Source organism: Schistocerca gregaria, chromosome 4 (assembly GCF_023897955.1).
Source record: "Schistocerca gregaria isolate iqSchGreg1 chromosome 4, iqSchGreg1.2, whole genome shotgun sequence".
NCBI lineage: Eukaryota > Metazoa > Arthropoda > Insecta > Orthoptera > Acrididae > Schistocerca > Schistocerca gregaria.
Window position 1 is genome coordinate 194,940,759 of NC_064923.1, and position 15,597 is coordinate 194,956,355.

Consider the following 15,597-nt stretch of genomic DNA (forward strand, 5'->3'; position numbering starts at 1 on the left):
AGGCTTGCACAGGATGGACCAGCATGAAATGCTGCTGCAAACATGTCTCCAGACTGAAGATAACATCAACATTAATAACAGATTAAAATTGTGTGCCGGACTAAGTGTCCTTCATACAGTTTCATTTGAAAAGCATTCTTATGAGAAGTGAAGACTGAGGCTCCAGTCCACGTGTGGCACTCAGCTTCAGACCTTACACTAACTTTATTATACTGTATGCTGTGCTGTGTAATGTAATTTACATTCTGGTAAACAACCCTTATCCAACTTTTTTTTAAAATTCTTGGTATACTGCCCCAGTAATGTATTCTTGAGAGCCTATGTAGAATTTGGAAAGTTAATAGAGGCATTGTGAATGCTTAGATGATTTAGTTTGTGTGGATTACCCAGCAAAAATGTGATTCTGGATTTGAATCCTTGTTCAGAACTGTAGTTTGCAAATTTTGAATCAGACATTGATGACCCTTTTATGTGGTGGTGTATTTATTAACCTCACTTTGGGATAAGAATTTTGCATCATTTGCAATTAGTATCAAATGAAACAAATAAGTTCACCCGTGGCAGGAATGTAGTTAGGAATATGAGGGATAGTCATAATGTTTTACAGACCATCTTGAAAAAATAAATTTATGTAATTAATTTTTTGCTGTTTGCAGTTTTAGTTTTAGTATATGCTGACTCCCCGTACAATGCCACCGGAGGAGCCAAATCAAAATGACTCTGCCCATCTCCAATTTATCAGTGGGCTGCACCATTTTGATATGGCTTTTCTAGCAGCTTGCTATAATACTTTGATGTGGTGATTCAATATGTACCCAAGCTGTAGAAATGCACCTGTATATAAATAAAAATATAATACATACTTTTTATGTGCTCATTAAAACTTTTGACTGTCCCTGATATATTTCACTCAATTTTATTTTCACAGACTTCATCTTATTTTGGAGCACATTGAAAAATTCTTTCTGAAGGAATCTATATGGTTCTATCTCGCCTGTGATTAAAATGAAGACCATAATATGCTGATTGTTTTAATAATTATCTCATGGGTCTTTGTAATTACCTTCAGGCAAACAGAACATTGGCAGTTGGACTTTTATTTGGGTGCTATAAGGCACTGACACCTACAGTGTACTGGTATGAGGATTCCTGGCACTATGCTCTCAGGATAGGAGCATTTGTGGTGGTTGCAGGTGCAATATGACACCCCTTTTTAAATTTAACTGTTGGTTGATTGGGAGCTTGAAGTTCTGGAACTAAATCCATGATCTTTTTTTTATATGTCTTCATGTCTGTCTGTTAGTCTAGGTATGACCATACATCACTGCAAACACAGTATGTAGTTCATAAAGTTAACTGTAGAATATGAACTGCAAAAAATTACTGTATTTTGCAGTAGTGGAGTAATTTTCAATGTCTTTTATGTGACAACCAGTGGCTTTGTGGGAACTATAATTGCATATTAATCAAACAGACATTTTTCAGCAAATAAGTAACTGGGTTTACTAGTCTGTGTTTGTTGCCAATAAATAAAGGCTTAAATATCGTCATATTATAGTTTGTAATTAAATTTCATTGCCAAGTTGATAACAGTCCATTGCCAAAGTAGATAATTTTTTACAAATCCATAATTTGGCTTCGTTCCTGAATTTATGAGTACAGTAGCTGTGCACACATGTTGCTGTACGCCATCCAGAAAAAACTAAGTCCAACAGGTGTTCACCTGTATGGTGACGTAGATGCAATTTCTGTCATCCCTGTGACCAAAATGAGATTTTTCTTCACTGTGCCCCAGAAGCAACTCCATTGTACTATGCTATTGATAATGTCTCAGCACACTCATTTCTTTATTGATTGAAACTCCCATTGGTCCTGCACCAGCTGCTATAGTCATTTCTGCTGCCAGTTATTATGTTGTTGTTGTTGTTGTTGTGGTCTTCAGTCCTGAGACTGGTTTGATGCAGCTCTCCATGCTACCCTATCCTGTGCAAGCTCCTTCATCTCCCAGTACCTACTGCAACCTACATCCTTCTGAATCTGCTTAGTGTATTCATCTCTTGGTCTCCTTCTACAATTTTTATCCTCCACACTCCCCTCCAATACTAAATTGGTGATCCCTTGATGCCTCAGAACATGTCCTACCAACCCATCCCTTCTTCTAGTCAAGCTGTGCCACACACTCCTCAATTCTATTCAATACCTCCTCATTTGTTATGTGATCTACCCATCTAATCTTCAACATTCTTCTGTAGCACCACATTTCGAAAGCTTCTATTCTCTTCTTGTCCAAACTATTTATCGTCCATGTTTCACTTCCATACATGGCTACACTCCATACAAATACTTTCAGCAATGACTTCCTGACACTTAAATCTATACTCGATGTTGACAAATTTCTCTTCTTCAGAAACACTTTCCTTGCCATTGCCACTCTGCATTTTATATCCTCTCTACTTCGACCATCATCAGTTATTTTGCTCCCCAAATAGTAAAACTCCTTTACTACTTTAAGTGTCTCATTTCCTAATCTAATTCCATCAGCATCACCGGACTTAATTTGACTACATTCCATTATCCTCGTTTTGATTTTGTTGATGTTTATCTTACATCCTCCTTTCAAGACACTGTCCATACATTTACTATAAATTACATGACATTCACAAACTTATAGATAATTTTTTAGAGGCATGTGGAGCATTTTGCATAAATTATGACATCTATTTTACTGAACAGCTAACCTTGTTCATGGCACCACACCCAGTTGCAGGTTTCCTATTTAACAGATTCCCGGGGTAACAAAAATTTGATTTTATGTATTTCATGTAATTATTGAGCAAATTTAAAGAAATATATGTTTATGTTAGAGGTTTAACACAGTAAGACAAGTATTACAGTTAGCAGTTTTGTATATGTCTTGAGGCAGTGTAACTTGCCACATGCCAGTACCCAGCTATATTCATCCAGTATTTGAAAATGAAACTACCTAGTGACTTACAACACCCTTTCACCCACAGTTTTCTTGCTGACACCACCCACAAAATGGTGAAATGAAAAAAAGGTTAATCACTTAACTACATTTTGCTGTTCATGCAGAAAAACTGCTGCATGAGGCGTGACATTTTAATTTATTGCTTCTTTACTACTAATTCTACTTTCAACAAATTTTGCAGACAGCATTCAAATATGCCACTTAATGTGATTACATCTAGACGCAATTTGGATGCATAGATCCTGAGAAATCAGTACCCAGAACAACCACCTCTGGCCGTAATAACGGCCTTGATATGCCTGGGCATTGAGTCAAACAGAGCTTGGATGGTGTGTACAGGTACAGCTGCCCATGCAGCTTCAACACGATACCACAGTTCATCATGAAGCGACCGGCGTATTGTGACGACCAGTTGCTTGGCCACCATTCGCCAGACGTTTTCAATTGGTGAGAGATCTGAAGAATGTGCTGGCCAGGGCAACAGTTGAACTTTTTCTGTATCCAGAAAGGCCCATACAGGACCTGCAACATGCGGTCGTGCATTATCCTGCTGAAATGTAGGGTTTCGCTGGGATCGAATGAAGGGTAAAGCCACGGGTCGTAACAAATCTGAAATGTAATGTCCACTATTCAAAGTGCTGTCAGCGTGAACAAGAGATGATGGAGACATGTAACGAATGGCACCCCATACCATCATGCCGAGTGATACGCCAATATGGCGATGACGATTACACACTTCCAATGTGTGTTCACCGCGATGTCACCAAACACAGTTGCGACCATCATGATGCTGTAAACAGAACCTGGATTCATTTGAAAAAATGACGTTTTGCCATTTGTGCATCCAGGTTCGTCGTTGAGTACACCATCGCAGGCGCTCCTGTCTGTGATGCAGTGTTAAGGGTAACCACAGCCATGGTCTCAGAGCTGATAGTCCATGCTGCTGCAAACGTCATTGAACTGTTCGTGCAGATGGTTGTTGTCTTGGAAACATCCCCATCTGTTGACTCAGGGATCGAGACATGGCTGCACGATCCGTTACAGCCATGCGGATAAGATGCCTGTCATCTCGACTACTAATGATACAATGCCATTGGGATCCAGCACGGCATTCCGTATTACCCTCCTAAACCCACCGATTCCATATTCTGCTAACTGTCATTGGATCTCAACCAACGCAAGCAGCAATGTCACGATACGATAAACCGCAATTATGATAGGCTAAAATCCAACCTTTATCAACATGGAAAATGTGATGGTACGCATTTCTCCTCCTTACACGAGGCATCACAGCAACGTTTCATTAGGCAACGCTGGTCAACTGCTGTTTGTGTATGAGAAGTCGATCGGCAACTTTCCTCATGTCAGCACATTGTAGGTGTCATCACCGGCGCCACCCTTGTGTGAATGCTCTGAGAAGCTAATCATTTGCAGATCACAGCATCTTCTTCCTGTAAGTTAAATTTCGCGTCTCTAGCATGTGATCTTCGTGGTGTAGCAATTTTAATGATCAGTAGTGTTACTAAGAAAAACATGTTAAAATTTTCACCGTCGTCATCTTCTACAGTATCCAGTCCTTTGTTGGGTATGCTGTTTATCAGCTCTCCCACCATTCTTCCCTCTCCACTTTGTCCAAGTCTTCTCCTCTCTTCTTCGTACAGTCATACATGCCAACAATGCCATCTGTCTCTCGGCCTTCTTCTAGGTCTAGATCTCTTACCACATTTCGTGAGCCTGTCTTGGTATCCTGCCAACTCCTATGCTTGTAACATGTACTACACACCATCTAAATCTTGCCACTTCTGTGGTCTTTTGCAGTGGCTTCTGATTCGCTGTTTCCCTCACCTTCTTATTCCTTACTCTTTTGATTCTTGTTAGGTCGATCATGCTTCTTTAATATTTCATTTTGCAAGCCTGTATCCCACCCACCTGCTTTTTCTTCAGTGCTAACGTTTCTGACGCATACGTGCGTGATGAAGCATAATGTTTGTTACAACATTTGTTGGTGTTTTGGTGTTAAGAGTGTGGTTTGAAAAGTTCAGAGAATGGAATAGAAAAAAGTACTTATATCACTGAATCTTTGTTTTATTATTATTATTTTTCAATGTAATCTCCTTGTAGATTAATGCACTTGGTCCAACAATGTTCCAGTACCTTGATACCATCTCGAAAATGAATTTCCTCCAGGCCTGCAAAATAGTTGTCAACTCTGGCTATCAGTTCTTTGTTTGAAGTGAATCTTCGTCTTCCAAGAAAAATTTTCAGTTTTGGAAAGAGCTGGAAGTCTGATGGAGCCATATCAGGTGAACAAGGACAGTGTGGCAACAATTCATACCTTAGTTTGTGTAATTTTGCAATGGTGACGGCACGTGTGTGCGGGCACGCATTAAGAGTCCATCGTGCAGATAATTTTTTCATTTCTAAAATATGATATACACTTTCAGATGGTATCTAGCAAGCATGATCAATTTCACGCACTTTCAATCGGTGATCCTCCATGACCATTTTGTTCACTTTTGCAATGATTTCTGGAATAGTGACACATCTTGGCCGACCACTGCGTGGATCATCATCTAAGCTTTCCTAACCAAATTTAAATTCATTTATCCACTTGGCAACAGTTGAGTATGAAGGAGCAGAGTCCCCCAGCATATTCTGGAAATTGGCATGAATGTCCTTTGCTTTCATACCTTTCTTTGCAAAGTACTTAACCACTGCTCGAATCTTGATTTTTTTGTCCACCTCTTCAAATCACTACATGGGAACAACAACAGAACCACGTCACCACCACAGCTCTCTTCCAAGGACACTGGTGTGGCACATGTTTACAGACAACAGTCCAATGAATATCATGTGAACAACTCGTTGCGCTAGTGCTGACCTCTCATGGTGATTCAGAGAACTTTTCAAACCACCCTCGTACATCCTTTTTCCAGATCTGGCTTCTCAAAACACTCAGCAGAAATCCATGGGCTTGCATCCCTTTTAACTAATCTCTGTGTCATCCCCCCCTCCTCTGCCGCTCCTCACTGTCTTCTAGTATGGCCACCAGGTACTTGAAACTTTCCACTTTCTGTAGCACTTGCCCTCTCAACTTTTAATACCCATTATTACTCTCCACTTATTCCTCATTGACACCATCACTTCACTCTTTTTTGCATTAAATTTCAATCCATAAGTCCCACAACTTCCTTTCATGCATAAAGGCTTCCTTGCTCCTCTCCTGCTCCATTTCCCCACACCATCAAATCATCTGAAAACATCATTGCTTTCCTATTCTAATATCTTTTTCATACAGTCACTTCTGTCGTTATTTCATCCATAACACTGATGAAATGAAGAGGGGATAGCACACTCCCTTGCATCAGCTCCTATCTCTTTTTCAAGGAGCCAGTCTTCTCTCCTCCTACTAGTACACAACTCATACTTCCTTGATAACTTCCCCGTATTCTTCTCACAATTAGACCTCCATTTCCCTTTTCTGAAGTGCTTCCCTGATCTTGTTTCTTTTCACACTGTCATATGCCTTCTCAGTTTCCATGAATACCATTACTAAATCCATATTTGCAGTGCTAGTGTTGGAGCTGCCTTACACTAAAATTTATATTCACTGTCTATGCTGATATTATTCACATTGTGCACCTCTCAGACTTCCTTCCACTATATTCTATACTGTTTTTTCCCATATCTTCTCCAATATCCTGGCAGCATGGCACATCAGAGTAACTCCCCTATAAACATAGCATAGTTTCATACAATCTGTCTTAATAACTGCTACTCTGATCCCCTTTTTCCAGCCTCAGTAGTCCTCCTTTCTATCCATACTGTTCTCATGACCCAGTAGGGCCACTGATCTCCACCATTGCTAGCTACTCTCACCATCTCCACACTTACTTCATCCAATTCATGTGCTTTTCATCATTTCACACCGTGAGGACGGATTGTGAGTCGTGCTTGGGTAGCTCAGTCAGTTGAGCACTTGCCTGCAAAAGGGAAAGGTCCAAAGTTCGAGTCTCGGTCCAGCACACACTTTTAATCTGCCAGGAAGTTTCATATTGGCGCACACTCCAATTCGGAGTGAAATTTCACTCTGGATTTCTATAATGTTCTAAAATACATGCCTGTCCCACTCCTACCACACACCTTGCTTGTCACCATCGATGCCATCTCCCTCTATACCAACACCCCCACCCACATACATGATCTGTCTGCTGCTGAGCATTTCCTCAGCCAGTGCCCATCTGATTCCAGACCTATGACATCTTTCTTTCTCACCTTAATCAACTTTATACTTACCAACAGTTACTTCACCTTTGAGGGGCAGACATACAAACAGATCAGGAATATGGCTATGGGAACCGGGAAGGCTCCTTCCAGTGCCATGGGTTGCTTGGATGGAGCTTTCCTGGGATCCACAAGTCTTCAGTCCCTGGTTTGGTTTAGATACATTGATGACATCTTTCCCCTATAAGGCTAATATGTTAAAATTCCTGGAATCTCTAAATACCTTCTCCCAATTAAATTTCACACGGTCCTATTTGGAATCCCATGCCACTTTCCTTCATGTTGATATCATCCTCACCAAAGGCCAGCTACACACTTCTGTCCACAGTAAACATACTAACAAACAACAGAACTTACATTTTGACAGTTGCCGTTCTTTCCATATCAAACATTCCCTCCCATACAGCTTTGGCATTCGAGACAAATATATTTGTTCGTATGCAGACTCTTTACACCGATACGCCACCACACTCACCTCACCCTTCACTGGATCTAATTATCCCAAGAGCTTAGTTCAAAAGCAGATTTGCTGGGCCATCACATCCAATCCTGGTACTGCTGATACCTCCAAAAAACAACTTCAGAGTGCACCATTTGTCACCTAGTATTATCCTGGTCTTGATTGTATTAATCAGCTATTTCAAAAAGGCCATTAGTTCTTAAAATCATGCTCTAAAATGAGATCCTGTGTGAGATTTTGCCCACCACACCTAGAATAGCATTTCATCACCCTCCCAATCTCCGCAATATACTTGTCAGGCCCAATGCTCCTTCTGCACCCATCTCCCTACCCTATGGTTCCTATCCCTGTGACTATCCCTGGTGCATGACTTGCCTTATGTGCCCTCCTACCACCAACTATTCCAGCTGTGTAACTGGCAAAACATATACTATCAAAGGGCGAGCCACCCGTGAAACAACACGTCATGTATCAGCTGTTATGTAAAAACTGTTCGGCGTTTTACATTGGCATAACTACCACCCATTTTCAGTCAGGATGAATGGATATAGACAGAGGGTGTATACAGCAACACACAATATCCCATTGTAGAGCATGCTCTACAACAAGACAGTCATGACCTCAGTGTATGCTCACCGAATGCGCCATCTGGATTCTTCCCCCAGACACCAATTTCTCAGAACTCTGCAGGGGGGAACTGATGCTGCAACATGCCCTTGGTTCTTGCCACCCACCTGGCCTTATTTTACATTAATTCCTCCTGTCTTAGCGTTTCTTCACAATAACTACTCCTTTCTTCACTCCATTTCAGTTTTCTACTTGTTTCATTTTCTGACCTGTATTTTTTGCCATCCCCCCTCCCACCTCTGTTACATACAATGCACTTAGCTTTTCACTCTTATTAGCTCATGAATAATGTTTTAGTAGTAATCTCTGTCTTGCATATTACCCCATCTTTCACCTTTAAGCTCTCAGGTTTTCAAATCTCGTCCAGTGCAGACACAACAATAAGTCTTACCCTCTCATCCCACCTGGTATGTCTCCCCTTACCCAGGGTTCTGGGTGACTTTTCTGAACTGTATCCCTTTCCCTAAACCTCTCCACTCCTTTTCCTTCACCACTCTTCCTTCCCCATCAACTCTTGTGACAGAAGAAGGAGCCACTGGCTTCAAAAGCTAGTCAAAGTTAAACCTTTTTTTTGTTCTTCTGCCACCGCTTGGTGAGTACATTTTTTGTGTGTCCATTTGCATTATGCTAGGAGGTAAACTTTTCCTTGTGAATATCTTGTATATTTTTTTTATTTCTTTCTGTGCCATTCCCTCACACTATGCAAGAATTATTTTCGTGAAGTGTTGCATAGTGAACCTACATACTTTTTTCAGCTATGCTGATAAGTAAATGAGAAAATGTTACAATGATGTGAAGAATGCACTGCCAAATGAGGTTGACTTGCTGTCTACAGTGTCTTCTCAGTGTTTATAGTGCTGCGCTCAAAATTTGCCAACTGTTCATATTTGAATACACATTAGCTCTAACTCACTCATTCCAGTTTTAACCATTGATAATTAAAAACTCCTCTTCTGTTTTTTAGACTAATAATTTAGATGTTTTGTGGAACAACTATGTAACTGAAATCCAAATCACTCAGTAATTCTTACAAAATTCACTATAACATCATATATTCTGGAACCACAACATTTTGTTTATGTTTTACTGAAATTTAGTCCAGGTATGAGAGTTTGAAATGAATAAAAAACTATTTAAAATGTTTGATGTTGTGTATCTCGAACTCTGTATATTTCATTTAAGTTGTTCCAGGGAATGCCTTAATTTCAGTAGTAAGTTTGTCTTGTCAATGGAAACATTTTTAACAATTTTTTCCAGCTCTACTCTTCTGGCAAGATATTACCTAAACCACAGTTGTGCCCAGATGCAATTTATAACTTGATGTCAGACTGCTGGGATCTAGATCCATACAGAAGAAAGAAACCACAGGCTATAATGAGAGACATTAATCAGATATTGTATGAAGGTATGTTTCTATCACAGTCAGCCAAGGAAGCAAATTACTACCCACTTCACAGCTCAGCTAATAATGGATAAATACTTTAGGGCTACAAGATTATCAAATTCACAACTCACTACCATTGTTTTATATTGTTTTCAGTTTTCAACTCAAGAAGAGCTCATTCCTATGCATCACCATTTCCAAAACTTTTTAAGCCATTTACAAAGGATTATAGCACTTCAAAGCTTAGTATTTCATCCATGGGAACAGGTATGTAATTTTATCAACATTTTTTACTATCCTATATTTAACATTCATTTATTGTCGTTCATTTAAAATGAGACATTGCCAGGTAAAAGGAACATGGCTGAAAATCTTTTATTTTTAGCTTTACAATTTTTATATATACGTTTTTTAGTTAATGAAAGAAAACTAGTGTATTCTGTCACTTTTACCCTCATTTGGTCAATAAAATTGTGTATACAGTAATTTAATTGTCAGGGAGTACTGAATTTCTACATTAAAACTTTGTAAATAGGATTATGTACAGTTTTTGGAGTCTTATGTGCAAGCATCTTTCAGTTAAGACTTTCAGCATTTCTGTGATGCTCTTCCATGAGTCCAACAAACCTGTTACTATTTGTGTTGCCCTTCTTTTTGTACATTCAGTATTCTGTTAATCGTATTTGGTATGGGTTCCACAAATTTGAGCAAGATTCTAGGATGTATTACATGAGTATTTTGTAGGCATACTCCTTTGTAGACTACTAGCATTTTTCTATTTTCCTACACTAATGAATGAAAGTCTCCCAGCTGGTTTACCTATGATTAAGTTTAAGTGATCATTCCATTCCATTCCATTTCATTTTCTCACAGGTTGTTATAGTCCAGTATTTGTATGAGGTGACTTACTACAGTTGTGAATCACTGATATTTTAGTCATAAGATAGCATCTATTGAGCATTGTGAAGTTCACAATATTACTTTTCTGACTTGTAGAGTAAGCTTCCAGTCAGTGCACCTCTTTGAAATATTACTACGATCTGACTGAAAATTTGTGCACCTTTCTTTCATGTCGTACTTCATTATTCATAACTGCATCATCTGTAATAAATCTGAGGTTATTTTTTATATTGTTTGTCAAATAATTTATATACAACATGAGCTGAACAATTTCCATTAATAACTGATGGAGTTTTATTGAGTCATATGATTTTTTGGAAGTTAGACATATTGTATTCACCTGACTGCTGTGATCCACAGCTTTCAGGATGTCATTTGAGAAAGTGTGTGTTTGGTTTTTCATGCCCAGTGTTTAATTATGAAGTCTGTAGTGATTGACATGGGGGAGATAATTCTGTTTGAGGTACCTCATTAGGTTTGATCTGAGGACTACATCTGTATGTATACACTGCAAGCTGTGTTATGGTATGTGGCAGAGGGTACTTGTTGTACCACTCTCTCTTTCCCTCTTCACTGTTTTGGTTGTGAATGGTGCATGGGTAGAATGATTTTTGGTAAGTCTTCATGTGAGCTTCAATCAGTCTAATTTCTTTCCATGAGAGATATGTAGAAAAAAAAAAAAAATAATAATAAAAACAGTAGTTTGGCCGAACATCTAGGAGCATACACTCCAAGAATTTTAACAGTAAATCAAACCATGATGCATGATGTAGACTTCTTGTCTCTGTACTTCACTATTTCCTCTATCAATCCTGTCTGGTATGAGTGCCAGACTGAAGTGCAGTATTTCAGCATCAATCAAACAAGGTTTTTATATGCTACCACCTACATGAATGGACTACACTTACTGAGGTTTCTTGCAATCAATAAAACAAAGTATTCTCTTTGCCAGGAAACCATCAGTCCAATCGCAGAGCTAGCTGATAATATGTATGCTCGTATTTTATTCATTAAGTGACAGGTCAGAACTCTATGAAATGACTTCTAGAAGTCAAGGAAGGTGGCATCAATGTGGATGCTGATATTTATTGCCTTTTGGGTTTTGTGAACGAACAGAATGAGGCATTTCACATGATACTTGTTTGTGAAATCCGTGTTGATTCCTACAGAAGAGATTTTTCAGCCTCCAGAAAGGTCATATTATGCTAACATAAAATGTGTACTGAAACTAACATAAAATGTGTACTGAAATTCTGCACCACAGTGAGGTCAACAATGTAGGCATATAGTTGTGTGCATCTGTTCAATGACCCATTTTGAAAGCAGGAATGATTTGCACACTTTTCAATCACTGGGAACCAGTCGCTCCTCCAGTGATGTTGGTAGAGTTCTGCAGAATAGAATCAACTTTGTTCGCATACTCTTATGTAGACTCATATAGATATCCCTTCAGGTTCTGTCACTTTTCATCTTTTGAGTGACTATAGTTGACTTCCTATCCCATGGTTGTTTATTTTGATGTATCTCGTTTTGACATTTGAGTGGTGATGAAAAGAAAGATCCATAAAAATGAAATGATCATATGACATTAATGGACAGAAAATCCATCTGGGTTTGTTTAGCTGCCTAGTGCAATTTTTTTTTTATTTGATGATACTTTGGCAACTTGCATATCGATTATGATGATGAAATGATTATGAATTATGAGGACAACAAAACACCCATTCCCTGAGCAGATAAAATCTCTTCATCTGCATCTACATCTACATTTATACTCTGCAAGCCACCCAACAGTGTGTGGCGGAGGGCACTTTATGTGCCACTGTCATTACCTATCTTTTCTGTTCCAGTCGCGTATAGTTTACGGGAAGAACGACTGTCTGAAAGCCTCCGTGCGCACTCGAATCTCTCTAATTTTACATTCGTGATCTCCTCGGGAGGTATAAGTAGGGGGAAGCAATATATTCGATACCTCATCCACAAACGCACCCTCTCGAAACCTGGACAGCAAGCTACACCGCGATGCAGAGCGCCTCTCTTGCAGAGTCTGCCACTTGAGTTTGCTAAACATCTCCGTAACGCTGTCACGGTTACCAAAAACCCTGTGACGAAACGCACCGCTCTTCTTTGGATCTTCTCTATCTCCTCCGTCAACCCGATCTGGTATGGATCCCACACTGATGAGCAATACTCAAGTACAGGTCGAACGAGTGTTTTGTAAGCCACCTCCTTTGTTGATGGACTACATTTTCTAAGGACTCTCCCAATGAATCTCAACCTGGTACCCGCCTTACCAACAATTAATTTTATATGATCATTCCACTTCAGATCGTTCCGCACACATACTCCCAGATGTTTTACAGAAGTAACTGCTACCAGTCTTTGTTCCGCTATCATATAATCATACAATAAAGGATCCTTCTTTCTATGTATTCGCAATACATTACATTTGTCTATGTTAAGGGTCAGTTGCCACTCCCTGCACAAGTGCCTATCCGCTGCAGATCTTCCTGCATTTCGCTACAATTTTCTAATGCTGCAACTTCTCTGTATACTACAGCATCATCCGCGAAAAGCCGCATTGAACTTCCGACACTATCTACTAGGTCATTTATATATATTGTGAAAATCAATGGTCCCATATCACTCCCCTGTGGCACGCCAGAGGTTACTGTAATGTCTGTAGACGTCTCTCCATTGATAGCAACATGCTGTGTTCTGTTTGCTAAAAACCCTTCAATCCAGACACAGCTGGTCTGATATTCTGTAGGCTCTTACTTTGTTTATCAGGCGACAGTGCGGAACTGTATCGAACGCCTTCCGGAAATCAAGGAAAATAGCATCTACCTGGGAGCCTGTATCTAATATTTTCTGGGTCTCATGAACAAATAAAGCGAGTCGGGTCTCACACGATCGCTGTTTCCGGAATCCATGTTGATTCCTACAGAGTAGATTCTGGGTTTCCAAAAACGACATGATAGTCGAGCAAAAAACATGTTCTAAAATTCTACAACAGTTCGACGTAAGAGATATAGGTCTATAGTTTTGCGCATCTGCTCGACGACCCTTCTTGAAGACTGGGACTACCTGTGCTCTTTTTCCAATCATTTGGAATCTTCCGTTCCTCTAGATACTTGCGGTACACGGCTGGGAATCAAACCCAGCTGGGAATCAAACCTGGGGTAGGATCTTCGTTAGCTGAAAGTTTGGAAAAACAAATTTAGTGTTTCACCCTTCTCTCTGTCATCCTCCTTTGGAATGCAACTGTGATCACTGAGTATCCAACCAAACAACTTTGGTCCATATACTGATTTAATATAACATTTAAACTTCATAGGATTTTCTGTCACCTCAGTAGTTCGAATTTTTTGCTTTCAAATTTGTTTAATGCTTCACTCAGGGCCCACCATATGCTAACATTGGCTTTGTTCTTTCCCCCTCTTCCCCCCCCCCTCCCCCATGTGTTTTTGGCCTATGTTTAAACTTGTAGTTGCATAAGTAGGAATGACTTGTTTCACATCATTTCATTAAAAGATTCATTGATGATCTATCAGATGTATTACTAACTGACTAGCAGTGAAGCTTTCTTTGCTGTCATAACAGCTTTCCAACAAGGCTATTGAAAAACAGCAGGTCTTTCCCATCCCTTACATTTTTACTTGGCACATACGAGGGGGGACCCAAAAGAAACTGGATTGTTGTCATAAAAAGTTTATTGATGAACCTTTTTACAAAATTACTTCAGTCACCTTCAAAATACTCTCCATTACATGTGTTGCACTTGTCAAGTCTCTTTTTCTCACTGTTGGAAGCATGTTTGGAACTCTTCAAGTTTGATATTGTCCAGTGCCCTTTGCAAAGCTGTTTTTACCACTTCTACATTGTCATAACACTCCACTTTTAGTGTTTTTTTATTCGTGGAAATAGGAAAAAGTCGCACGGGGCTAAGTCCGGTGAATACGGAGCGTGGGGAATGACAGACCACCTCTGAGATGCCAAATAGTGGGTCACTCGTAAGGCCGTGTGTGCTGGAATGTTGTCGTGATGCAGAAACCAGGCAACTGATCGCCAAAGTTCTCCCTCACATCCTCTCGCAGACGCCTTAAAAAATCCAAGTAAAAGTGCTGGTTAACAGTCTGGCCAGGCGGTACGAATTCTCAATGCACAATTCCACGAACATAAAAAAAAGACAATGATCATCGTCTTCACATTTGACCTCACTTGCCTTGCTTATTTTGTGGTCTGGGAGAGTTGGGAGCCGTCCACTGGCTTGACACTTGCTTGGTTTCTGGGTCATATCCGTAACACCAACTCTCATCCCCTGTAATGACCTTGTTCAAGAAGTTTGGATCACATGCAATCTCTGTTTTCAAGTCCTGACATACATTCATGTGGATGGTTTTTTGATCCTCTGTGAGAAGGCTCGGAACAAATTTAGCATAAACACGTCTCATGTGCATATCCTCACTCAAAATCCGCTGGCACGAGCTCCAACTGATTCCTGTCTCTGCTGAAATTTGGTCAATCATTTGGCGACGATTCTCATTGATCTTTTGGTGGACCTTTTCAATGTTCTCCTCATTTCGCGATGTTGAAGGGCGTCCAGAACGAGTGTCCTCCTGGAAAGCTTCCCGAAGCATTTGGTGTGTCTCCGTTGCAGTTTTTGTAAGCAGGAAACAAAATTTCAGACACACTCTTTGTTCTTTTAAAGTTGCCATAACGGCAGAGGTAACCCGCCAGCAGTCAGAGAAACACAATACCACACTTGCACGCTCAGCTCTACAATGATGCCGTTTGCACAGCTGTTTCATGAAGATCTCTACTAACACCATCTAGCGTGAGAACCCTGCACTACGTCTACGGGTGGCAGCGCCTTTGGAGTACTGTTTCGTTTGGCTCCCTCCTCGTAACTGTCTAAGGTGTATTATACAATACTCTTGAACTTTGTCCATT

The 15,597-nt window shown here is 40.0% G+C and overlaps 1 protein-coding gene across 1 annotated transcript in view; it reads left to right on the plus strand.

Moving 5' to 3' along the window:
• The window catches only part of LOC126266927 (tyrosine-protein kinase hopscotch), a 155,691-nt gene that overhangs the window by 82,579 nt on the left and 57,515 nt on the right, over positions 1-15,597 (plus strand). Inside the window, exons 10-11 of the mRNA XM_049971618.1 lie at positions 9,618-9,765; positions 9,901-10,011. Of these exons, the coding sequence (XP_049827575.1) occupies positions 9,618-9,765; positions 9,901-10,011 (259 nt within the window). The remainder of the gene's footprint in view (positions 1-9,617; positions 9,766-9,900; positions 10,012-15,597) is intronic.